This window comes from Staurois parvus, unplaced genomic scaffold (genome assembly GCF_062004578.1).
Source record: "Staurois parvus isolate SC_StPar_1 unplaced genomic scaffold, SC_StPar_1.0 ptg000475l, whole genome shotgun sequence".
Classification (NCBI taxonomy): domain Eukaryota; kingdom Metazoa; phylum Chordata; class Amphibia; order Anura; family Ranidae; genus Staurois; species Staurois parvus.
The window spans coordinates 2320274-2346907 of NW_028318271.1; the positions used below are offsets into that span (position 1 = coordinate 2320274).

The following is a 26634-nucleotide window of genomic DNA, read 5'->3' on the forward strand; positions in this document are numbered from 1 at the left end:
TCTGTTGGGGTGTACTCATTTATGCTGAGCACTGTGTATGTATGTATGTATGTGTGTATGTATGTATAAGTGTGTTATATATATTAAACACACAGGTGTGGAAATTTTTAAAAAAACTACTTGTCCAGGGACTAAATCGGTGCCCCAACCTACTTGTCACTCATGACAATCTACTTGTCCCGATAAAAAAATTTTTTTTAACCAAAACAGTATTCAAATCTGAGGTGCTTTATGGAAGGTCTGGGGCTTTTAAAAACGAAAGGGGCTTTATGGTGACTTAAACGTTTAATAGTTTTAACAATGCGCTGTATATCTCCTCCTCCTCCCGGGGACTAGCAGGGAGGGGAAAGACCTTGCAGTGTAATGAACACCGATTGGCTGCTTTTCAGGGAAAGGGAGTATAGGGGTTATCCTTTATCTCTTTCGCTGCCAGAGCCATTTTTTGCACACGTTTAAAAAATCATTTAAGACCTCAAGATTGCACAAAACTCCAAAACATGACACTTTAATTATAGGGCACAAAAAGCAATTATCCAATTTTTTTGTAATATAAAAGATTGCATCAAGTAAATCGATATCCAATATGTCAAACCTTAAATTTGTGCGTGCTTGTGAAATGGCAACAAACTTTAGTACCCTATATTTTCTATAGGTGACACTTTTAAAGCTCCTTATAGTACATCAGTTTAGCGTTACAGAGGAGGTCTGGTGCTAGAACTATTGCTCTCTTTCTGGCGTGCGTGTCAATATGTACCTTGTGTATCGCAGTCATCTCCATGCTTTTACGTTTGTGCATGCGTACATATGTGGGGGGGGGGGGGGTGGCATTATATGGTTGGGTGCAACTTTTTTTTTTTTTTTTTTTTTAATTAAAAAAAAAAAATAAGAAAAATGGTTTTACTTAACTTTTTATCACATACTGGACTGGGGAAAGTCCCCTATGTGATGATTTTTGGTGACAGATTCTCTTTGTCTAAAAGACCCTGCATGTCTCCCCTGTGCTTCACTGAATGTAATTCAGTGCACATCGCACTGCATTACATTCTTTCCCGGCCTCGATGGCCGGAAATCTGTCAGCGGGGACCCAGAAGTGACGTCAAAATACTTCCAGTTAAGGACAAGGAGGGGAGGGAACGTGTCCACTCTCCTCCCTCCTCTATACCCGCATCCCGTCGGCACCCACTGAACCAGTCCCGGGCCCGCAGATGGGCAAGCAGAGCCCGGGACAAATAGCAGGCAGGGGGGCAGTGGCTGGCACTGTGGGCTGTGTGGAAGCAATCGGGCGGCAGTGCTGACGCCAAATGTTTCCACCTGACAGATGAGCCCTTTAACAGGGCTAAAAGCAAACCAAAAAAAAATACATGTCCTACGCCCGGAACTACATGTCCTGGGCGTCAGGCGATATGAATTGCACATTCCTGCTTTAATCACTTGCCTCCAGAAGATTTACCCTCCTTCCTGACCAGGCCATTTTTTGCGGTACAACACTGCGTTACTTTAACTGACAATTGAGCTGTGATGCAACGCTGTACATAAATGAAATTTATGTCATTTTTTCCCCCACAAATAGAGCTTTCTTTCGGTGGTATTTGATTACCTGTGCATTTTTTATTTTTTACGCTATAAAAATAAGACTGACAATTTAAGGAAAATAAAATGTATTTTTGACTTTTTGCTATTAAACATATCCAATAAAAAAATTAAATGTCAACATAAATTTAAGCCAAAAAGTATTCTGCTAAATCTTTGCTAAATAAAATCCCAATAAGTGTATATTAATTGGTTTCCGTGAAAGTTTTATACCCTCTACAAATGGCGGTATATATACTGGAATTTTTTTTCATACTAGTAATGGCAGCGATCAGCGACTTATAGCGGGACTGCGGCGGGAACAAACTAACTGCCACTGACATCTCCAGTGACACTAACACAGTAATCAGTGCTAATAAAAAGCACTGACACTGTACGAATGATACATCTGGGGCGATCAAAGGATTAATTGTGTTAGGGAGTGATGTTTATTGTGTACTGTGTTGTTTTACTAAGCAAACCTGCTGCTTTCTATCTCTCTGCTGCTGTCTCCCAGCACAGTCTCAAGAGCATGGAGGAGATTCCAGAAGACAGGCAGATACTCTAGGAGACCTGGACAGGGCCGTAGAAGGTCCTTAACCCATCAGCAGGACCGTTATCTGCTCCTTTGTATAAGTTGGAACAGGATGAGCACTAACAGAGCCCTCCAGCAGGCCACTGGTGTGAATGTCTCTGACCAAACAATCAGAAACAGACTTCATGAGGGTGGCCTGAGGGCCCGACGTCCTCTAGTGGGCCCTGTGCTCACTGCCCGAAACCATAGAGCTCGATTGGCATTTGCCATTGAACACCAGAATTGGCAGGTCTGCCACTGGCGCCCTGTGCTTTTCACAGATGAGAGCAGGTTCACCCTGAGCACATGTGACAGACATGAAAGGGTCTGGGGAAGCCGTGGAGAATGTTATGCTGCCTGTAACATCGTTCAGCATGACCGTATTGGTGGTGGGTCAATGAAGGTCTGGGGAGGCATATCCATGGAGGGACGCACATACCTCTACATGCTAGACAATGGCACCCTGACTGCCATTAGGTATTGGGATGAAATCCTAGGACCCATTGTGTGACCCTACGCTGGTGCAGTGGGTCCTGGGTTCCTCCTGTTGCACGACAATGCCTGGCCTCATGTGGCGGGAGTATGCAGGCAGTTCCTGGAGTAGGAAGGAATTGATAACATTGAATGGCCCCCACGCTCGCTTGACCTAAATCCAATAGAACACCTCTGGGATATCCTGTTTCTATCCATCCGACACCGCCAGTTTGCACCTCAGACTGTCCAGGAGCTCAGTGATGCCCTGGTCCAGATCTGGGAGGAAATACCCCAGGACACCATCCGTCATCTCATTAGAAGCATGCCCCGACGTTGTCAGGCATGCATACAAGCACATGGGGGCCAAACTACTTAGTACCATTCTGAGTTGCTGCAATGAAATTTGAGCAAGACGGACTAGCCTGCTACATAATTTTTTCACTTTGATTTTCAGGGTGTCTTTGAATTCGGTCCTCTGTAGGTGGATAATTTTCATTTCCATCAAACGATGGGGCATCCTTATGTTCCTAACACCTTACCCAGTCCATATCAGTATAGATATCCAGCATATGTTTCCCTATTGAGATCTGATGTGTTTTCAAAGTGTTCCTTTAATTTTTTGGAGCAGTGTATTTGTGTATGGGACTAAATCGGGGGTCACAATCTACTTGCCCCTCATGACAATCTAGTTGTCCCAATAAGAAAAAAATAATTTTAATCAAAAACACCCAGGGACTAGCAGGGAGGGGGGAGACCTTGCAGTGTGGCGAGCACCGACTGGGTGCTCGTCAGGTAAGTGGAGTATCGAGTTCTCTTAATGCTCTTGGCTCCATGTGATCATGTTCCTGGCTCCGAGTGTCCATGCTCCACGGAGTGGACACCAAGAGCACAGGACGGGTGCAGTCATCCTGCCTGTAGTGCGAGGTGGCACAATGCGGACAGGCCTGGCTCAGGAAGGAGTGTGGTGGTGCTCCCAGGTTCTGGAGGACAGGCAGGAATTAGCAGACACCGACAGGCATCCAAGCAAATTGGAGTAGTGTTACTCAGCACCGGTCTGTGTAATGGACAGAAGAGAGAGAGCGTACCACCTGTGATCTGGGGCCATCGTGATCGGTGACCCCGGCACGCCCCCCCTTCCCCCTGGCTGAAGGAAGTGTAGTGGGCTGAAGATAGCTACTGTAGACGGTCCAAGGAACTACACTTCCCGAGAGCCTGTGAACTACACTTCCCGTACCGCCTGTCATAGTAAACATGCCGCTCGTCAAATGGGGAAGTCCGTAACAAAGACAGGACCCGGTGGCCAAGAGGTGGCATGGATGTGGGCATTGGCAGGCTCAATGGGAAAAGCAGTGCTGAGGCAAGGAGGCTGAGCCTGGAGTTAGCTGGAGGAGGGAGGCAAAATGAAGCACAGGGGCAAAAAAAAAGTAAACCCTGATGCTTGTGCGTAGCCAGGCTATATGTAAAAAAATAAAAATCACCTGCCCAGAGGTTCACTGATGTTTTGGGGCTGCTTCAGGCGCTGGATGTTTGGACCGTGTACATGGCATTATGAAATCTGAAGACTACCAAAGAATTCTGGGGTGCAATGTAGGGCCCAGTGTCAGAAAGTTGGGTCTTCCTCAGAGGTCATGGGCCTTACAGCAGGACAATTACCCAAATCACATGTCAAAAAGCCCCCAGAAATGGTTTCAGACAAAGCGCTGAAGAGGACTGAACTGGCCAGCAATGAGTCCAGATCTCAGTCCCATAGAGCTCCTGTGGAGAGATCTCAAAACAGCAGTTGGGAAAAGGAACCCTTCCAATCTGAGAGACCTGAAGCAGTTGGTGAAAGAAGAGTCCAACATTCCAGCAGAGAGATGGAAGAATCTCATTGATGGTTCCAGGGGGAGATTGATTTCAGGTATTTTTTTTACAAGGGGTGTGCTACCAAATATTAAATTGTGGGTGCCAATAATTCTGTCCAGTCCATTTTGGGTGGAATGTGTCAGATTTGGCTTTTTGTTTCCCCACTTCTTGTGTCACACCAATACCAACAAAAGAAATAAACATGAGAATGCCGAAACATTTGTCAGTCACAATGTTCTGGGCGAAGTGGTGCATTATGACAGATATGAGGGGGGGGTCAGTATTTGTGGCCAGGACTGTGTAGATCAGTGTAGTGATGGGACGTGTATATAGCTGAGGTGTTCTCTGATACTTCCAAGTAATAAACCCAGGGGATGAATATGACTGTCAGATAGTTCAGGAATACCACCTCCCCCCTCAGTACACTTGGTATAATCCGCCCCCATATAATAGATGTGTCAGCCCCAGCCTCTCACCCGGGTGCCATTTCAGCGCCAGCTTCCTGTAGGCCTTCTTCAGGTCATCGTCCGTACAGTCCCTCCTCACCCCCAACAGCTCGTAGTGACACCGCATCCTTCACCGGCCGGCTCACCCCTGTCAACACACGTGTATCCCCCGACCCGGAACAGGAAGCCACCGGTCCTTCCCACCCCTCCTGTTACCTGGACAACCGCACAGCTATCCCCCCCACCTCAGTCCGATAACAGCATCGACGTATTCTCCTCAGGTTCAAGAGAACACCTTCTGTGTGTATGACCACCACTCATGTCTCCACTTTGGACGCCATGTTTGTGAAGGTTTATCCTATGTCTAAAACTCATCTTGATCTACAAGAAAATGGCGGCTACATCAATTTACAACAAAAAAAATGCAGACGTATTTTATTTGAAGTTGTCAGTCTCTTGTAAAATTAAAAACAGTTTGTCGGAGTGAGGTATGGTGGCGGCTGCATGGCGGGTGTCAGTGGATGAGGTATGTGGAGGAGGTGCTGGAGGTAATCTTCTGGGCATGGGGTGGACGTCTCTTAAAGGGACCCTGTCACCAACTTCCTGTCTGCATGGAAGGCAGATGGTTTAATTGCATTGATTTCCCTCCATAGATGGTTCTATATTCACCAGTAAGGTACCTCTGAGATTGCTAGAAAATCTGACTCCTCCAGGAAGAGACAGTTCCTACATTGCCCCGCCCCTTTTTGTGTGCCATAGTCCTTGTCTAGGAGTGACTAATTACTGTCTGTGCTGGCCCAGCTCCTCCTACCTTCCTTTTTGGATGACATGGTCCTCCCTTCATTCGTGTTGGCCCAGCTCCTCCTTCCCTCCCTCTTTTGATGTCATAGTCCTCTTCTGGGGGTGTCTAATTGCAGTCTGCACTGGCCCAGCTCCTCCTTCATTCCCTCCATGGACATCATTGTCTTCTAGGCGTGTCTAATTACTGTCTGTGCTGGCCCAGCTCCTCCTTCCTTCCCTCCTGGGACATCATAGTCCTCTTCTAGGAATGTCTAATTACTGTCTGCACTGGCCCAGCTCCTCCTTCCTTCCCTCCATGGACATCATAGTCTTCTTCTAGGCGTGTCTAATTACTGTCTGTGCTGGCCCAGCTCCTCCTTCCTTGGACATCATAGTCCTCTTCTAGGCATGTCTAATTACTGTCTTTTGCTGGCCCAACTCCTCTTTCCTTCCCTCCTTGGACATCATAGCCCTCTTCTAGGCGTGTCTATTTACTGTCTTTGCTGGCCCAGCTCTTCCTCCTTCCCTCGGTTGTCAGTCCTCTCCTCACCTGAGAGCATCTAATTACTGTCCGTGCTGCCCCAGCTCCCCCCTACCTCCTTGGATGTCATAGTCCTCTCCTCATTCATGCTGGCCCAGTTCTTCCTCCCCTTCCTCTGTGGATGCCAAAGTCCTTTTCTAGCTGTATCTAATTACCATCTGTGCTGGCCCAGCTCCTTCTTCCTTCCTTCCTTCCCTCCTTGAATGTCATAGTCCTCTCCTTACCTGAGAGCATCTAATTATTGTCTGTGCTGACCTAGCTCCCCTACCTCCTTGGATGTCATAGTCCTCTCCTCATTCATGCTGGCCAAGCTCCCCCTCTCCTTGGTTGTCATAGTCCTCATTTGTGCTGGCCCAGCTCCCCCTCTCCTTGGTTGTCATAGTCCTCATTTGTGCTGGTCCTCCTCCCCTCCCTCTGTGGATGCCAATGTCCTTTTCTAGGCATGTCTAATTACCATCTGTGCTGGGCCAGCTCTTCCTCCACTCCCTCATTGGATGTTATAGTCCTCCTCACCTGGGAGGTCCTTGTCTAATTACTGTCCATGCTGTTCCAGCTCCTCTCCTCCCTCCTTAGATGCCAAAGTTCTTTTCTAGGAGTGTTTAATTACCATCTGTGCTGGCACAGCTCCTCCTACCCTCCCTTCGTGGCTGTCATAGTCCTCTCCTCATTCGTGCTGGCCCAGCTCTTCCTCCACTCCCTCTTTGGATGTCACAGTCCTCTACTCACTTGGGAATGTCCAATTACTGTTCATACTGGCCCAGCTGTTCCCCTCCCTCCTTGGAATTCATACTCTTCTCACCTGGGAGGTCTGCGTGTAATTACTGCCCATGCTGGCCCAGCTCTTTTCCTCTTTCCTTGGATGTCATAGTTCTCTTCTAGGAGTGTCTAACTACTGTCTGTGCTGGCCCAGCTCCACCTACATGGTGATGCCAACAGCCGCAGCAGACTCAGAGCTGTCCTAAGAGTGATCCTCTAGTATTCCCCTTCACTCCTCCCCCCAAATACTAGACTAGAGGATCACTCTTAGGACAGCTCTGAGTCTGCTGGGGCTGTTGGCATCACATTGAAGGTGGTGGAGCCCAGCAGCAGTCCTGGATTTTGGATGTCCACACAAGGGAGGCTTTTACAGGTGAATGTTGTTCATATTACATACTAAATACACATATAATATGATGAGGCTTATTTTTTAAATAAATGTCCTGAATGCTGAGTCTCTTAAAATTATAACCAAAGTCAAATCTTCGTTGTGAATTGTCATGCGATTTGATTGTTTCAGATCACATGACAAGTCTCACCCTATTGTCAGCAATGGAAGCGGTGAAATCTGTGCGATTCTGACTCCATCTGAGTCGCACCGATTTGGAAAGTAGTTCCTGCACTACTTTTTGAAACTTCAGGTGCGACTTGCATAGACATCTGTGCATGAAGTCGCACAGATGTCTTCCTAGTCGCACCTGAAGTCGCACTGACGTCTGACTTTGAAATCCCGAGAATCTACGTGAAGTCGCACAATTTCAAAGTCGGATTTGGTGTGAAGCCTTAACAAGATTCGCCCTCTCCAATTGTCCTGTTCACCATTATCGCCAGGATTGAAAGTGAAAGAAAATCCCACATTTTAGGTTGTCACCAGAATAGGAATAGAGGGAAAGCCTTCTGATGGGGAGGGATTTCCTCTCACTTCCTGTTTTAGCTATGGGACAGGAAGTGAAGGGAAATCTCTCCAGTAGGACACAGATGGCAAAAAAACCTAACGGGATATAACCCTCCCCTAGGCTGGCCATAAATGATACAATTTTCTTGTTTAATCACCTTGAGATTTACCTTCAGCTATGTAGTACCAGGGCGGGCTGATTGCATACAAATTGAGAGTATTTAGGTCTGACCTCATTATATACCTCACAGGGATGTGCAATTCATATCCCCCAACTCCCGGGACATATAGATCTGGGCTCAGGGTAGGTAGGTTTTTTTTGCCTTTAGCCCTGCTGCGGGCACTCAGCGGGCTCACCTGTCAGGTGGAAGCATTCGGGCGTCAGCGCTGCCACCAATTGTTTCCACACAGTGCCAGCCGCTGCCGCTCCCCCACCCGCTATATGTTCCAGGCTCCGCTTGCCCATCTGCGGGCCCGGGACTGGTTCAGTGGGTGCCAGCGGTATGTCGGGATGCAGGTATAGAGGAGATAGGAGAGTGGACATGTCCGCGCCCTCCCCTTCTTGTCCTAACCCAGAAGTGATGTGACGTCACTTCCGGGTCCCCGTTGACAGATTCCCGGCCATCAAGGCTGGGAAATAATGTAATGCAGTGCGATGTGCTCTGCATTACATTCAGAGGAGCAAAGGATGTCTCCCCTGTGCTCCTCTGAATGTAATGCAGAGCACATCGCACTGCATTACATTCAGAGGAGCACAGGGGAGACATCCTTTGAGACATGTCTCAAAAAAGAGAACCTGTCACCAAAAATCATTACACAGGGGACTGTTTGTCCCCTATGTGATAAAAAAAAAGAAAAAGTTAAGTATAATTTTTTTTTTATTTATAAAAAATATAAGTTGCATCATAGCAGATAACCAACCCCCCCCCCACCAAATTTTTCAAGGCCCCCCACATATGTACACAGGCACAAACGTAAAAGCACACGCTGGGGCACCTACACATGAAAACATCGATTGTGATATACACGTTACATATCGCTGCGCACGTCAGAAGGAGAGCAATAATTCTAGCACCAGACCTCCTATGTAACACTAAACTGATGACCTATAGGGGGCTTTAAAAGTTTCACCTATAGAAAATATAGGGTACTAAAGTTTGCTGCTGTTTCACGAGCGAACGCAGATTGAATGTTTGACATGTTGGATATCTATTTACTCGATGCTATCTCGACTTTTATATTTTACAAAAAAAATTGGATAATTTATTGCTATTTGTGCCCTGAAATTAACTTAAGTGTATTTTTACTGAAATTTTGCGTTTCCTAGACCTTTGTGATAATATCCTGTGACATAAAAAATTGGACCTACCGCTATTTTATTCTCTAGGGTCTCTGATTTCAGAAAATATATAATATTTGGGGGGTTTTGTGTAATCTTCAGGCCTTAAATGATTTTTTAAACAAGTTCAAAAACCACAAAAATGTCTCTGGCAGCAAAAGGGATAAAGGATATGTCGGACATGCCCCTTTCCTGATGAGCAGCCAATCGGAGCTCATTACACTGTGAGGTCACCCCTCCCTGCTAGTCCCTAGTCTCAGGTCCCATTCCATGCATGAAGGTAAAAAACCTCCCCTGTGCAGCAGCCCTCCAGCCCCACCTCACCTAAGCCTCCTCTCCATCCAGCGATGTCCACTGGAGTCTCGACTATCCCGGGACTCCCTCTCCTCATAGGCTGAGACAGTAGCAGGAGCCATTGGCTCCCGCTGCTGTCAATAACAGCCAGTGAGCCAATGAGGAGGGAGAGGGGGCAGGGCCAAGCCACGACTCCATGGGGTTTATTTACTAAAGCTGGAGAGTCCAAAATCAGACTCCCTTCTGCATAGAAACCAATCAGCTTCTAACCTCAGCTTGTTCAATGAAGCTTTGGCAATGAAACCTGGAAGCTGATTGGTTTCTATGCAGAAGGGAGTCTGATTTTGGACTCTCCAGCTTTAGTAAATAAACCCCCATGTGTCAATGGACACTGAGCCTGTTTAGGTGCCCCCATAGCAAGCTGCTTGTTGTGGGGGGCACTCAACAGAGGGGAGGGACCAGGAGTGCCTGAGGGCGACCACAGAAGATGAGGCTCGGGGCTGCTGTATGCAAATCTACTGCACAGAGCAGGTAAGTATGATATATGTTATTTTAAAAGAAACATTTTTGCCTTTACAATCCCTTCAAGCCCAACATGCTTTTTTTAAGGCATTCTGGAAATGCATGCGGAAACACATGCATCTGCTTCACACAGGTGTTAATGCAGACTAAGTTCCAGTTCAAACTGGTGCAGTTTTGAAATCGCATCAAAGCCGCATATCGGTGTGATTTGCACTGCTGATTTCATTGTGGCTTGCGACTTCATATAACAGAAGTCTATACAAGTTGCAATGAAACTGGCAAAGAGTAGTGCAGGAACCTTTTTCATAATCACTCTGACATGAGTTGTGGCAATATGAACTGTTCCATTGCTGATAATAGGGTGCAACTTGTCATGCAATTAGGAAACGTCAAATCGCATGACAAGTCACACCAGTGTGAACCGGAGCTCATAGGGTCTGTACGCCCGCGGAGCAGGAAGGATCGGCGGTCATGTAATCATTGTTTATAAACATCACTTCAGAAATACACTCAGGCAGCCAGTGTGCCCATGAATGGCTGTGATGTGAGCTGTCATTGGAGAGCTCAGATCAAAGGTATGGTCTACAGAGCCAATCAAAGTGGCTCTGTACCTTGTGATTGCTGTGAACCCATTACAGCCATCACAAGTCTAAACAGTAGTAGTGTTTACAAATATTCAGCGTTCCCCTTCCTCTGTTGTGAATGAGTGAAATGTTAACACAGAAGAAGGAGGATCACAGCAGGGGAGGCGATTGTGGCATCATCTTTTTTAAGGTAAAGAAATAAAAAGTAAATGTAAGCAATCCCATATTGCTGTGTCTGTCTTAATATGTTATATAAAATGCATTTGGGTACAGTGTTACATGAGTAATTGTCAGTCAAACTATCACAGCACTGAAGATGGCCTGGTAATGAAGGTGTGCATACAGACTGGTACGCAAGTGTTACCTCTTTGTGAACAGCGTCATTCACTGCCATGGCCTTCTTGTCGCAGTCGGAGGTGGACGACAATCAGTACATATTTACCTGCAGCCTCGACAACGTCCGCAATTTGTCCAACATCCTGAAGGCCATTCAATTCAAGGACCACGCTGCTTGTTTTGCCACCAGCAACGGCCTTAAAGTCACTGTGGAAAATGCCAAATGTCTGCAAGCCAACGCCTTCATTCAGGTGAGCGGTGCTTCCAGCATCATCGATCTCTCTGCTTCCAGCATCATCGATCTCTCTGCTTCCAGCATCATCGATCTCTCTGCTTCCAGCATCATCGATCTCTCTGCTTCCTTGTCACTTCACATTAATATTCCCTTTATGGCGGCCTTTCTATTTACAGGCCGGGATATTTCAAGAATTCAGTGTTCAAGAAGAATCTGTGATTTTCCGAATTAATCTCACCGTCCTTCTGGATTGTTTGACCATATTTGGTGCAAGTGCTGTGCCAGGTAATGGGGGGGGGGGGAGTTGTAGTACATTGGGATAGCTGGGGAAAATAATATTGGTTAAAAGGCAGCAGAGGGCATGGGAAGTTATCAGATCACAAGATTTCTGGCAGGGTCACCAGATATTTTTGCATTTATTAAACAGGTAAAATAAAATATTTTCTGTGGTTTAACCACTTCCCGCCCACCTGCAATTCATGGCGGACAGGCGGCCGCTGTAGGCAAAGCAATATATACATATGTCGCTGCCTACTTCCGGGTTTCATTTGTACGCCCCCCTGCTGACACGTGCTGTGATTGTATACAGCGGAAGCCTGTCAGCAAGTCCCGGCCAATGATTCATGGCTGGGACCTGCTAATTGGCCGTGTACAATCACAGCCCAGAGCTCTGTGTTGCCAATCAGCACAGAGCTCTGTACAGAGGGAACGATCTCTCTGTTTCTGTCTCTATATTAGTAAAAGCAGCACACTTTACATACATTGGCGCACATTTAACCCCTTGATAGCCCTAGATTTTAACCCCTTCCCAGCGAGGCTCAGATTGCCCGCCACACTATATCAGTCCCGTTATAAGTCAATGATCACCACCATTAGTAGTATAAAAAAATAAATAAAAATTCCAGTATATATCCCATCATTTGTAGGCGCTTTAACTTTCGTGCAAACCAGTCAATATACACCAATTGGGATTTTTATTTATAAAAGACATCTAGCAGAATACATTTTGGCCAAAATTTATGAAGAAATTAGATTTTTTTTTTTTTTAATTTTTACTGTATAAAGATTATAGCAGAAAGTAAAACATTGGTTTTTTTTTTCAAAATTTTCCTTTTTCATTTTATATCACATAAAAAACCCAGTGGGGGTCAAATACCACCAAAAGAAATGTCTATTTGTGTGAAAAAAAAGATGTAAATTTTGTTTGGGTACAGTGTTGCATGACTGTGCAATCACCAGTTAAAGTAGTGCAGTGCTAAATAGCAAAAAATGGCCTGGTCACGAAGGGGGTAAAAATCTTCCAGAGATGTAGTGGATATATAAAGGCAGAATAATCCACATTTTGCAAAAACGTCATAAATGCATACACGTTATTACATTTTTGCATTGAATCTCCCAGAGCCTGGCAACCGAGTCAGTGTGCCACTGATGTGATGCACCTTTCCCTGCATTGTTTGCCAAGGTCCCAGCTCTGTACAGAGGTACGGATCTTCTAGTATAGGGTTGGAGGAAGTAAACAATGGACTACAGGTTTGGTGTCAGTGTGATCTATGAGTCCCTCTGCTGCAATGGCAGATGGGAAGTGTAGACTTCCCATTCACAGATTCCTGTGAATGGATTACAGCCTGTGGAGGGGTTGGATAATGCTAATATGTTTCATGTTATTCCCTAAACATGGTATGAAGGGTACACTACTCCTTTAGCCCTGCCAACATGTGGCATATGTTGACAGCATCAGCAGGGGGTTTTACACACACTCCCAATAAGCCATCAAGCTCTTCCACCTATCCCTGGATCATTAGTCAGCCCCACTACACTGCAAATGCCCCAGCCCTCACTATGTTTCCTGAGCTCCATACTCCCAACGGTGGACCAGGGACTGGCAGGGCGGGTGCAGACAAGTAGAGGGGAGGAAGACCATTGAATACCTATTCGCTGATCTTCCCTGCCTAGTCAGGACCCTGAAGCATCCTTTAAATGTCACTTCTGGCTTGTGCTGTCTCTTTCCCTTTTCCTCTTTAGCCAGGGAAGAGGCTAATGGAGTGCAATCTGCGGTCCATTAGCTTTTTTGGAGGACAAGTGAGACCCCTGGGGGTTTATTTACTAAAGCTGGAGAGTCCAAAATCAGACTCCCTTCTGCATAGAAACCAATCAGCTTCTAACCTCAGCTTGTTCAATGAAGCTTTGGCAATGAAACCTGGAAGCTGATTGGTTTCTATGCAGAAGGGAGTCTGATTTTGGACTCTCCAGCTTTAGTAAATAAACCCTCCTGGTGTCTAACCGCCTCTCGTCCGCCCTATAGCAGATATATGGCTACAGGGCGGCACGGGTGCACAAAATCGTGTGTGTATATATATATATATATATATGTGTGTGTGTGTGTGTGATTTTGCATTTCCGGGCACGGGACCCTACCCGCACCTACACGGGACCCTACCCGCACTGCCATTTGTGGCTGTCAATCACTGGGTCCCTGTGCGGCGCCCGGTGATTGCCAAGCATCTCCGATGGGAGGAGAACTGTTACTAAAAAAAACAGTTCTCCCTGTCAGCCCATGCACACTGCTTTGCATGGCTCTGCACAGCCATCCAAAGCAGTGTGCTTACAGTGAAGCACAAACACACAGCACACAGTTAACCCAATGATCGCCCTTCATGTTAACCCCTTTCTGCCCAGTGCCATTAGTACAGTGTCAGTGCTTTTTAGTAGCACTGATCGCTGTATTGGTGTCACTGGGGATGTCAGTGACACCAAGTCAGATGCACGCCACAGTCCCGATATAAGTTGCTGATTACTAGTTAAAAAAAAAAAAAAATCCCAGTATATATACTGCCATTTGTAAACGCTATAACTTTCATGTAAACCAATGAATTTACATGTATTGGGATTTTTTTTTTTAGCAAAGGCATGTAGCAGAATACATTTTGGCCTAAATTTATGACGAAATTTGATTTTTAATTTTGTTTTTACTGGACATGTTTAATAGCAAAAAGTAAAAAAACATTGTTTTTTTTTCTCAAAATTGTCGCTTTTTTTTTTTTATACAAAAAAAAAAATATGCACAGGCGATCAAATACCACCGAAATAAAGCTCAATTCGTGCGGAAAAAAAGACATAAATTTAATTTGGGTGCAGCGTTGCATGACCATGCAATTGTCAGTTAAAGTAATGTAGCGCTGTAACGCAAAAAATGGCCTGGTTAGGAAGGGGGGTAAATCCTGTGGAGGGAAAGCGGTTAAAGAGAACCTGTCATGCCAAAATAGTATCACACAGGGGACTTTTTATCCCCATGTGATAAAAAAATAAAGGGGATGGCTAATTAAAACTGGAGAGTGCAAAATCTGGTGTAGCTCTGCATAGAAACCAATCCGCTTCCAGTTTTTATTGTCAAAGCTTAATTGAACAAACTGAAGTTAGAAGCTGATTGGCTACCATACACAGCTACACCAGATTTTGCACTCTCCAGTTTTTTAGTAAATCAACCCCAAAGTTTAGTGTAAAAAAAAAAACATTACACCCGAGCACTTACACTTAACTTTTTGGGGGGATTTTAAGTAATCTTCAGGCCTAGAATTATTTTTTAAATGTTTGCAAAAATGGCTTTGGCAGCTAAAGCATTAAAAGATTTAAAGCAGAACTATACTCCCCTCTGATCCCACAGTGCTCTGTCCCAGACGTCACTCCCGCGCATTGCTGAATTTGTGCAGTGAGCTGCGCATGTGCGGCTCAGTGGACAGTGGTGGACAGGCAGGTAGGGTAGCTTTGATGCAGAAGAGACAAAGCATGTCTCTTCTTCATTAAACATCCTGCTTGTTCACCCATTTTTAATTTTTTTACCTACGTTCCACTTTTAAGGGAGCAAATAAGAGAATGCTTGGTAGGGTTTTCATACATCTAACCAGTTTAGCTCTGCATCTTCCAGATCAGATACATGTAGCTTTATTATGGTCATACGCTACTGAATACATTGCATTGTTTGGACATGGCTAGCCTTTGTTTTGTTGATTCATTTTTGCTGTATTCTCCATTCACAGCAACTCTGACGGCTCTGAAGATGTGTTACCGTGGCTATGGGCACCCCCTCATCTTGTTCCTGGAAGAAGGAGGGGTGATGACAGTGTGTAAAATTCACACTCAGGAACCCGAGGAGACATTGGACTTTGACTTCTGTAGCACCAATGTAGTCAATAAAATCATTCTGCAATCCGAGGGACTGAAAGAGGCGTTCTCTGAGTTGGACATGACCAGTGACTTCCTGCAGATCACAATGTCACCCACTAAACCATACTTCAGGTATGTCTGCTCTTTAATCATAACCCAAAGAAAAAGGTTTTTCTTAAGCCAGCCATACATGGATCGAAATTCGGTTGGTTCAGCAGGGACCAGACAAATTTTGATCCATGTATGGGCTAGCTGGTCTGATTCGGCTTATGTACCACTAGCCTGTTAGAACAATCAGTGCCGCCGATCATCAGTGAGAGTGAAAGAAAATCCCAAATTTTGAATGGTTTTGAGAGCAGGAATGGAGAGGAAATCTACCAATGGGGACACTAGCTCTGGTGACAAGCAGTGCAATCCAGAGCATGCAGCTCCAGCTGAACTGTTCTATGCTGTGGCTCTGACAGACGCAGTACAGCACAGGGAACCTATCAATCCTAATTAAAGGAGAAGTATAGACAAAATTCGTTCTGCACTGTTTTCAGCCGACAGTGGGCTAGTCTTCTGCCGGCTGCTCAGCCGGTCCAGGTTAGGGAAAGATCCAGACTTTAAAGTCGGGATTCACCCAGATCCCTGGACCAGCACCTGGCTCAGTCTCTCATCGATCTGGGGGGTGGGGTCGAGCAGAGAGCGGTCAATGACAGTCATCCGTCTCTCTGCTGACTGAGAACTAAGCGATCTGCGGTCTTTGATCGCTCGTTTCTCAGTCTTAAACTGGTAGAGGACAGATGCAGTATCGGACCAATGCTGAATCCACCTAGGTAAGTTTTTTAACAAAAATCACAGTGGTCACATGATCGGGAGCCAGTTCTGCTGGCTACCAATCAATAACAAGACAAGAGCTATCTTTTATAAGTCTGTCTCTGTGCTGGGAGCACGCATTGAGCTCTCAGCACAGAAACATTGGCCACCCAATGCTTTGTGCACAGCCATCCAAAACAGTGTGCCTGAGCTGACAGGGAGAGGAACTGTTAGTAAACAAAACAGTCCTCCTCCCCGTGTCAGAGATGCTAGGTAATCATCGTGCACCGGTGGGTAATCACCAGCTGGGACCCGGTGACTGTCAGCCGTGGCAGCGAATAGTGGCGCGGGCAGGGGTAGGTAGGTACCTGGAAATGCAAAAACACGTATATATACAAGATTTTGCGCACTTGTGCCGCTCTGTAGCAGTATTTCTGCTGTAGGGCGGTCGGGAAGTGGTTAACAAGGAAATATGTCATTTGCAATTTCCCAATAACACATACTGTATCTGTGGTATGTAGGCATTAAAGCTCACCTTTTTGCCACTGCAACCAACTGACAACCGTACTGAGCAGTGTTGTCACCCTCGGACAGGGATTGTTTGAGGATTCCATAACACGCTGTCTTCGAGGTGTTTTGTAGTCCACAGAGATACCGGGGAACAATGCTAACTGATATTGATCTGTGCTCTCTGCCTCAGGACTGCTATCGGCTTACATGTTTTTTGGCTAGATGAACAGCTATTTTGTTTTCTTTGGCACTTGTCTAACAGATATAATTAAACAATTTCAGTTCAGTCAGATTCGGCATTGCTAAATTTGTACACTGAGCTGTGCTTGTGCGGCTCACTGTCAAAGGGCGGACAGGCAGGTGAGTAACTTTAATGCAGAAGAGACAAAGCATTTCTCTTCTGCATTAAAATTCCTGCCTGTCCGCCATTTTTTTTTTTTTTTAAACTAAAGTTTCACCTTAACCCTTTGAGGACCAAGGGAAGTATTTGTCCCATGTTTTTAATTGCCTGTATCATCTGATTAAGAACTTAAAATACTTTTTTTTTTTTTTTGGGTTTGAGTCAAAATATTAGTTCTTATCAACAAATGGATCTAGCTTTTTGCCAATTATTTCATGAAATGGCTTAGTTACAGCAACTGAGTGTACGAACTTTAAAAACAAAAAATTGATTCTTTTGGCGTTCCGTAATCTTATGGTCAAAATATGGTCAGACCAAAAGGAAGCAACTAAGAGATATGTATTGGTTAGAGGTTACATACACTTTAAGTGTATCTACATTATATAGTGACTTATACTGCTGCTGAATACCACAAGTTGAATGCCATTTTAAGTTGGGATTACACTTTAATGTATATTGAAGTTTGATCATTATTAATGAAAACCTTGCTGTTTATAAAACAGGTTGTCAACATTTGGCAATGCAGGAAGTGCTCACCTGGATTACCCTAAAGATTCCGATCTAATAGAAGCCTTCCACTGTACAGAGACTCAGACAAACAGGTGATATGACGCGACTTACCATTGCCTTGTACTCCATGCTTAGTCCGCCATGATGTGTGCTAATGCAGGACAAATCCCAGTCACAATGGTGACAATGGCCCTGCGAACTGGGATGTCCTGCCCCATAGTTTCTCCTTGTCAGACAGGTGACCTGAAAACTTCAGCAAAATAAAGGCCAGCTTGTATAATATGACTGTCATATCCTGGCTGTACTCTCTAATGGTGGCCATACAACCTTCAATAAAATGTCGATTTTCTTTTGTGATCTATCTCTTCCAATTGGAATAATCGATCTGTAGTCAACAACCCATGTGATCAATATGCCACTCTTGGGGAAGTGGATTTCGATTGATCGTTAAGATACAGTTGGAATTTACGACCATAAATTATAAATCACATCTTTTTTTCCACCATGTAACCTCATAATCTGATCGACTGAAATACAACTGTATTTATTTTAAATTGATTCATAAATTTCCTCCCTGGTTGATCAAAACAGTTTATTCAAATCTGATCTAAAACAAGTCTAAAGAGATCAAAAGTGAAATCACACATCATCAGGTGTTTGCAGATCTGATATTAAGCAGGCTTTGTATTCATTAGTAGAATGCATTGCTCCCCGTGATTGGCCCAGCGAATACTGTATGTAGCCTCAGCTACTGTACATATACACATCCAGCGGTCTGATTACCATAGGGACGTACCGGTACGTTTTGAAACAGCTTGGCTCAGTATACGGTATATACCGCACATCCAGCGGGCTGACAGATTAATCTCTCATAGGGACATTTGTTTTGAGCCAGCTTGGCTCAGCGCGGTATACTGTATGTACATTACTGCACATCCAGCGGGCTGTATATATACTGTATGTAGCCGAAGCTACCGTATTACTGCACATCCAGCGGGCTGTATATATACTGTATACTGTATGTAGCCGAAGCTACCGTATTACCGCACATCCAGCGGGCTGTATATATACTGTACACTGTATGTAGCCGAAGCTACCGTATTACCGCACATCCAGCGGGCTGTATATATACTGTATACTGTATGTAGCCGAAGCTACCGTATTACCGCACATCCAGCAGTAACATCTGATTTGGAATTTGATCCATATGATGACTGTCTTACAAATGTATCACAAGATGTCATTCATGAACTTATGATGTCAGAGGATGAACATGAGGATTTTAAGTACCGGTAAGTCATAACCATTTCAATTAAAAAATCTGATGTTTTTAAATGGTGTTGCCTCGGAAGGGGGGTAGTCTTATACGGCGAGCATAGCCCAAAACCTGTGTTTTAACTGGAAAATTAGGGGTCGTCTTATACACCCAGTTGCCTTATACGCCGGAATATACGGTATATATCCTTTTTTGTTATATTGATTATTATATCACCATTGGCATATCAATGTACTTTTAATAAGCACCCTGGTGCAGGGCGTATCGCAGAGAAACAAGAACAGTCAGCCAGAAAAATCCATCCATAGAAAATCATTTTTAATATTCCTAGGGTAGTTGGGAAAGCCATCAATAACTGTTATTTAAAACACATGCACCAGGAAGATACACCTGCAGTGAATGTTTTGAGAATGTTGTATTCCCTAACTATACTCTATCCACTATACTTTTGACCACATTTGTACTACAGTATGTCTAAAAAATGGCATTATGATGGACAGTTATTTACCCAGTGCTGTTTATAAATGGCACTTCATAAAGCAATGTCAGGGGATCTTTACACTCATTAATGCCTTTAAACAGAGCTGTCCTTGGACTGCTTTGTGCACAGACACTGTATACAGAGCTGATCTGAGTGGCTCTGTACTTTGGGATTGCTCTAATTTGCCATAGATAGACCAATCACAGATGTCAACAGTGTGTGGACCTGCCTCTATCTCTTATGATGGAGGAAGGGGAGGAAAGAGGAACTAATGAATAAATCATTGGGATAGTTCCAAAAGCTGCAAGTAAAGGTTTTTAACCCTTTCATCCCCCCTTCTCTTTTGTACATCTGATCTCCATCGTATCTCTTCAGTGACATGTATATTAATCCTTTATCTCCCTAATGCTGCACATTAACCATCACATCCCCATCCTCCCACAGTATGTGATCAGTACATCATCCTTTCACCTCCTTCTCCCTCTGTGTATGGCCGTATACGCTCCATGTTTTAACTAGTGGTACACCGAAATTAAAATTCTGGACTGAAACGGAAACCAAAAATTTAGGATGCAATTGGCTGAAAACCAAAACTGAAATGGACAGTATTTTAAAATAAATATTTATTTTTTTATATGTAATTGTATTATATTAAAATGTTTAATTAATATCATGAATTTAAATGAAAATTAATTTAAAAACCACAATCCAGGAACGTAAAATAATTTTTATTGAAAGTAACACACAAAAATTGGACAGAAACTAAAATATATATATATATATATATATATATATATATATATATATATATATATATATATATATATATAAATTAAAAAAAACTTAAATAGAGGTGTTTTTGAATTAAAGTCATTGGGACACGATTTTCCATTGAAGTCAATTATTTTCGTCAGCACCTTTTTAAGATTTCTTTCTGCAAAACGACAATTTTTTTTTCGAGCAGTAATTTTCGGCTGCTGATATATCATGCATCACTAGTTTTAACCCCTTTTTAACACCAGCATGTTTAATTTCCCAAAAAATTGTGGCAAAAAATTAGATCACCTTGGTCTGTCAACCTTCCAAAAAGGAGTCATTTTGATGATGTTCATTTTGTCCTGGCATTTCTATTTTACAAGAAATAAAGAGAAACTTTTTTTTCAATGGTATTTTTTGTTAATATAGTAAAAAATTAAAACATTAAAAAAAAAAAACAGTGGTTAATAATAAGGAAAGCTCTATCTGTCTCAAAAAATGACATAAAATTAATTTGGATACAGTGTTGTATGATCGAGTTGTTGTCAAAGTATTACAGTACTGAAAATTGAAAGATGGCCGGGTAAAATTATATACTATATGAGATCTGTTTTCTTTTTTTGTTTTTTTTAACACAGATTTGGTTTAAAAGTATTTTCTAATTTACCTGAAGTTATTCAATCCTCTAACCTTTTAACAGTAGATATTTGTCAGTTTTCTATATTTATTACACATCTCTTTGAAATGCAATATTGTTGCATTACAACTTGCGTCTGCACAACCCACCTCTCTCACTACTTCCTAGACATCCTTCAAAGCCTATACTTATCTTTACTGCTGCTGCCCCAACATTCAGGTCCCCACTGCTACCCCCACAAAGTCATCATGGGCTGCATTGTAGGGAGGCAGGTGATGGGTCACATACTCTTTTATACCTGGAAGTGATGACATTTTACAGCAATTGAAGTAGTAGTTTAGCAGGAACAGCAAGAAAGTGGTGGAATGTTTGGGGATTTTCTTTGTACTGATGTGTTCTTTAAAGTGGAGCTCCACCCAAAAGGGGAAGTTCTGCTTTAAGGCTTTGTCCCCTGCTCCCCATTAAGGATTGGCACCTTGAAGGGCAGGGGGGGAGCAGGTACCCGAATTTGACAGGTACCTGCTCCCACTTCTGCTGCGATTGCCTTGGCAATCGGAAGCGGAAGTTGATCCCCCTTCCTTCCCTGTAGTCTTCTAGGACAGGTGACAGGTCCCAGAAGACTACGGGGCCATTCACAAAGCGCAGCGCTTCTCGCGCATGCGCAGTGGGCACCCAGCTGTGAAGCCGCAAGCTGTCACAGCCAGGTGCCCACACTGAAGATGCCGGCGCCAGGGAGAGAAGACGGTCGGTGAAACCAACCATGGTGAGGACACCACTGGACCGAGGAACAGGTAAGTGTCTGTAATGTAAAAGTCAGCAGCTACAGTTTTTGTAGCTGCTGACTTTTATTTATTTTTTTTTTCAGGAGGAACTCTGCTTTAAAGCTAAATTTCAAGTATGGAATTGTTTTCATAGTTACAGTAATCCAGCTTGGACTAATGAAAGTATATATGTGCCATAGCTGTGGGGTCTTCATGGAAGTTTGAAATCACTGGAGTAGGCACTGCTACTACAGTGATTGCCACTAGCTTTTGAGTCCTGTGCCAGGCAACTGCACTGCTACTCACTGGACACTACAGGTTGCATTCAGAATGGGTGCCATTCAGAGAACACTTTGCATTTTCTCATTGACGAGGTGAAAATTGTGATGTCTCCACCTCGTCCAATTATAGAACACTTTGCATTTTCTCAATTAATGCAAAGTGTTCTCTGGATGGTGCCTGTGCCAAATGAGTGACGACATGTGTTCACAGTGCAGCAGGCCAGGCGCTCAGCACAGGATCTGGAAGCGAGTGAGGATCACTGGAGCAACTATGCTTACTACAGTGATTTCCAGCTTCCATGGAATAAAAATTGTCATACTTCCAATTAAACAAGGTCAGCCATCACTGACTCTGTGGCTGGAAAATCTTCTTACTTGCAGTCAAACCAGCTCAGTTAAGGCAACAGGGTTATGTGTGTGCATGGGTACAAAAGTAATCATTTCATAACATGTTATACCGCTCACTCCACCTTCAACACACCGTGAACAGTTCATAGAAATAGTTGTAGTAACTTCATCACTGTGACCAGTGCTCTTTTAATTGTCTTTCAGATATAAAATCTCCTTACTGAAGCCATCCACCAAAGCCCTAGCCTTGTCATGTAAGGTGTCTATCCGGACTGATAACCGGGGCTTCCTCTCCCTGCAGTACATGGTGAGGAATGAGGACGGACAGATCTGCTTTGTGGAATATTATTGCTGTCCAGATGAAGAAGTGCAGGATGCAGAATCCTAGAGATTCCTTCTGCTGCATCTGAATATCAGAAGGAATTTAATCCACCCAACCCTGAATCCATAGTGCTGGGTCTGATCTGTGTTGCTAAACTCCTTAGACTGTTACTCACCTACATGACTCCAGTAACAAGACATTTGAAGAACCTACCGCTTCAGCCACAAGATGAAGTGAGATGTGATAGTCAAGCTCCTCAACATGAATGTTCCTGCGTATTTTCCATTATTCCTCTTTGTGCTGTGGTTCTAAACATAGATAAAACTTGGCTCAGTGTGCAAATGGAAGCTGTTCCCACTGGCAGCTTCTGATTGGCTGCTTCTTATAAACGTGGTCACGTAATTACACATCAATAAAGTGCAGTGACAGATATGAAGGGGTTGGTCCACCCACAATTTATATTTGCATCAAAGGTGGATGCCGGTGAGTTGAGTCTCCGAAATATTGCAAAACAGAAGTTCCCCTTTTCATAAAAAAGAAAAATGAAATAAGTGTCACTTGTTTCCATTACTGTTTTTTTTTTCACAGAATATACAGTTGATTGTACTATTATATTTTATTTACATTTTTCAAACACATTAAAAAATATTTTCTGTAGAAAATCTGTATTTTCTAGTTTTCTGCTAGTGTCCTAGGAGGATGGACATTTTTTTCCGCCAGCTCTTCTATGCTAAAGACTAAACTATTCTTTTTTTTTTTTTAAATTAATTTTTTATTCTTTTCTGGTCAGTCAAGACTCTATGGGGTTAATTTACTAATACTGGAGAGTGCAGCACTGTATAGAAACCAATCAGCTTCCAGGTTTTATTTTCAAAGCTTAATTGAACAAGTGAAAGTTAGAAGCTGATTGGCTCCCATGCACAGCTGCACCAGATTCTGAGTGTACCAGTTTTAGTAAATCTCCCCTATAACTGGATGCTATAGTTTTCTCTTCAGAATGCTTGTCCTCAGCCTTGCTTTTGGAGTTCTGCATATGGACCTCGTTAGACTGGACATGACTTTTGGGTTGGGTTGGGCTGAACTGGGTTTTACTTGGGTTGCTTCCCAGACTATGCTTTCCAGGTCCAAAGCCATTGGCATCAACTCTGCACTACCCCTGTGTCTGAAGACTTTCTAAAGCTCCATTCACACTACCGGTATCATTTACCCTGCTGCATTGTAAACACGGGAGATCACTCGCTCAGCACAGGCATTATTTAGGATACAAAGTGTGAACACGTTGGAGAGGCGGGGGGATGGCACCACAATCTCCACCTCATCCAACAAAGAAACACTTCTCATTCATTTAGAGAATGCAACATGTTCTCTGATTGGCACCCATACCAATTGGGCAACTTCCTATGTTCAGTATGCAGCAGGGCATTCACTTGGCATAAAAATGAGAATCTATTGGAGTAGAGGTGCCAACTGCAGTGATTTCCAGCTTCCAAAAGGATGACACATGCAAACCTATATTGGTCCAACCTGGATCAATGTAACTATGTAAAAGATTGCCATACCTGGAATTCAGCTTTACCCTAGGTTTACACTTATGCAAATTTCAATGCATTTTCCAGTTTTCAGAAAAGCACTATAGTTCATTTAACATGATTTCCTTTGGATCTAGTTCAAATCTGCGCATTTTGAGCCAGTGCATTTATTTGAAAGGATGAGTGACTTTTTTTTTCCCGCAGCAGATTGTGTTTTTTCTGCAATAGTATTCAATGGAAATGCACCAAAACTGCAAGTGTGTTGTTTTTTTGCTAATATGAAAATTTTTACTTTGATGTGACTTTGGATGGATGCAGCTTTGATTCAAAGTGGCATCAAAGTCAATACTTTCCTATTGGCAAAATAAACAACAAAACGTAAAATGCACCATGAAATTGCAGAAACGGCAATCTGCTTAGATGTGAACATAGCCTTAAAGGATGTACAGTGCTCAGCATAAATGAGTACACCAACAGATTTGTCTTTACTTTCCTTTCAAAATCAACATTTTCTATGGGACATAAAAGAGCAGGAGGTCACTTGAGGAGAGTACAGTTTGGGTGATATTTGGAGACAAGATTGGTGATGTAATTTGGGGCAGAGTTATAAATGGCTTTATATGTTATTGTTAATGTTTTGAAATTTATCAGTTGGGCAATGGGAAGCCAGTGGAGGGATTGGCAGAGAGGGATAGCAGATATGGACCGGTTAGTAAGGTGGATGAGTCTGGCAGCAGCATTCATGATAGACTGAAGAGGGGATAGCCTGCGATGAGGTAAGCCAATGAGGAGGGAGTTACAATAGTCAAGGTGAGATATAACCAGGGAGTGAATAAGTTGCTTAGTAGTTTCCGAGGTTAAGAACGGGCGTATCTTGGAGATGTTGTAGAGGTGAAGTCTACAAGATTTGGACAGCGATTGGATTTGAGGCTCAAAGGACAGATGAGAGTCTAAGATTACACCTAGTACCCTGGCATGAGGGGAGGGAATGATGATTGTATTGTTGATCTTGATGGAGAAGTCAGGGGAGGGGGCACGGGCTGGAGGGAATAGTATGAGCTCAGTTTTTGAAAGATTGAGTTTGAGGAAGTGGAATGACATCCATGCCGATATGTCACTTAGTAGGTTAGTAATGCGAGAGGAGACTGAAGGGGTGAGGAGTAGAAAGATAGATTTGTGTGTCATCAGCATAGAGATGGTACTTAAAGCCATGGGAGTTTATCAAGTGACCAAGGGAGGAGGTGTAGATGGAGAAGCGAAAGGGTTCAAGGACAGAACCTTGAGGGACCCTTACAGAAAGAGGGAGTGAAGAGGAGGAGGCAGTTATAGGTAACACTGAAGGAGCGTTGCGATAGGTAGGAGGAAAACCAGGAGAGAGCAGAGTCTCGGAGGCCAAGAGAGTGGAGTTTTTTGAGGAGGAGGGGATGGTAACAGTATCAAAAGCCGCAGAGAGGTCAAGTAGTACGGAGTAGTGGCCATTGGTTTTAGAAGTTAGTAGATCATTAGTGAGTTTTAGTAGGGCAGTTTCAGTGGAGTGTAGTGAGCAAAACCAGACTGTAAAGGGTCAAGAAGGTTGTTGTCAGTGAGGTGGGAGCTCAGGCGATTGTAGACTAAGCGTTCTAGAAGTTTAGAGGTAAATGGCAGCAGGGAGATGGGTCTTAAGTTGTCTAGGTTGGTGGGGTCCAGCGAAGGCTTTTTAAGTATGGGAGTGATGTGCGCATGCTTTGGAGGGAAGGGGAAGGCACCTTTAGAGAGGGGGAGATTGAAGATGTGAGTGAGGGAGCATAGCATGGAAGAAGAGGGTGACCGTAGTAGTTGTGAGGGGACAGGATCCAGGGTACAGGTAGTGAGACGGGCTTCTGAGAAAACCTTAGTGACCTCTTCAGTAGTAGCAAGGTGAAAAGAGGAAAGTGTTGAGGGAGGTTTAGTATAAGGTATGCTAAGTGGGATGGATGTCTGTGCAGTGGAGATGCCCCTATGAATTGCATCAATCTTGTTTTTGAAATGATCTGCAATCTCGTAAGCAGTGAGTGAGGTGCTGGGTGGAGGTGGAGAGCTATTGATGAGAGTGACAACGTAGGCTTGTTTGGCAGCATGGAGGGAGGAATTGTATGTTAAGAAAGCAGATTTATATTGGGTGAAAGCTTGGTGTGATTTGGTTTTACCCCACAATCGCTCCAGTGCACGGCTATGTCTCTTAAGATTTCTGGTGTGGTCAGTCTGCCAAGGTTGTAATGGTCGGGGCCTGATGCTTCATGTAGTTAGAGGAGCAAGTGAGTCTAATGTGGATGAAAGTGAACTGTTGACGACAGCAGTGGCCAGGTTAGGGCAGGACAGGGGAGAGATTCTGTCATAGAGGCGGTCAATTGCAGAGTGGAAAGGAGAAGGGTTCAAGTTGTGAAGGTTTCTGCAGGTAAATGCTGCTTGGAGGGATAGGTGTTTGAAGACGAGGACACTGTGAAGGTGGTGAGATTGTGATCAGAGAGAGGAAAGGAGGTGTTTGTGAGGTTGTAGGGAGTGCAAAGATAGAAGAAAACAAGATATAATTAGAGATGAGCGAATTATTCAAAAATTCGATTCGGCTGATTCGCCGAATTTGCGTGAGAAATTCGATGCGAATTTATTCGCTGCGAATTTAACTTATTAAAAGGGTTTCTAGGCTTCAGAGAGCCTT

General features: G+C 43.8%; 2 protein-coding genes across 3 annotated transcripts in view; one reads left to right on the forward strand and one right to left on the reverse strand.

Moving 5' to 3' along the window:
* The window catches only part of DNAJC21 (DnaJ heat shock protein family (Hsp40) member C21), a 37291-nt gene extending 32171 nt beyond the window's left edge, over positions 1-5120 (reverse strand). The window contains exon 1 of the mRNA XM_089689436.1: positions 4939-5120. Within this exon, the coding sequence (XP_089545562.1) occupies positions 4939-5035 (97 nt within the window). The 5' untranslated portion in view covers positions 5036-5120. The remainder of the gene's footprint in view (positions 1-4938) is intronic.
* Positions 5121-5375: 255 nt separating this feature from the next.
* RAD1 (RAD1 checkpoint DNA exonuclease) lies at positions 5376-23093 on the forward strand. 2 transcript variants are annotated; one of them, XM_089689437.1, is made up of 6 exons: positions 5376-5434; positions 10928-11206; positions 11367-11475; positions 15225-15483; positions 17563-17661; positions 22314-23093. In XM_089689437.1, exons 2-6 carry the CDS (start codon positions 11012-11014, stop codon positions 22495-22497), a joined length of 846 nt encoding a protein of 281 aa, XP_089545563.1. In that variant the 5' UTR covers positions 5376-5434; positions 10928-11011; the 3' UTR covers positions 22498-23093. The 2 variants fall into 2 exon arrangements, with proteins under 2 accessions (XP_089545563.1, XP_089545564.1); XM_089689438.1 differs by lacking the exon at positions 5376-5434 and adding an exon at positions 9833-10809.
* Positions 23094-26634: the final 3541 nt, after the last annotated feature.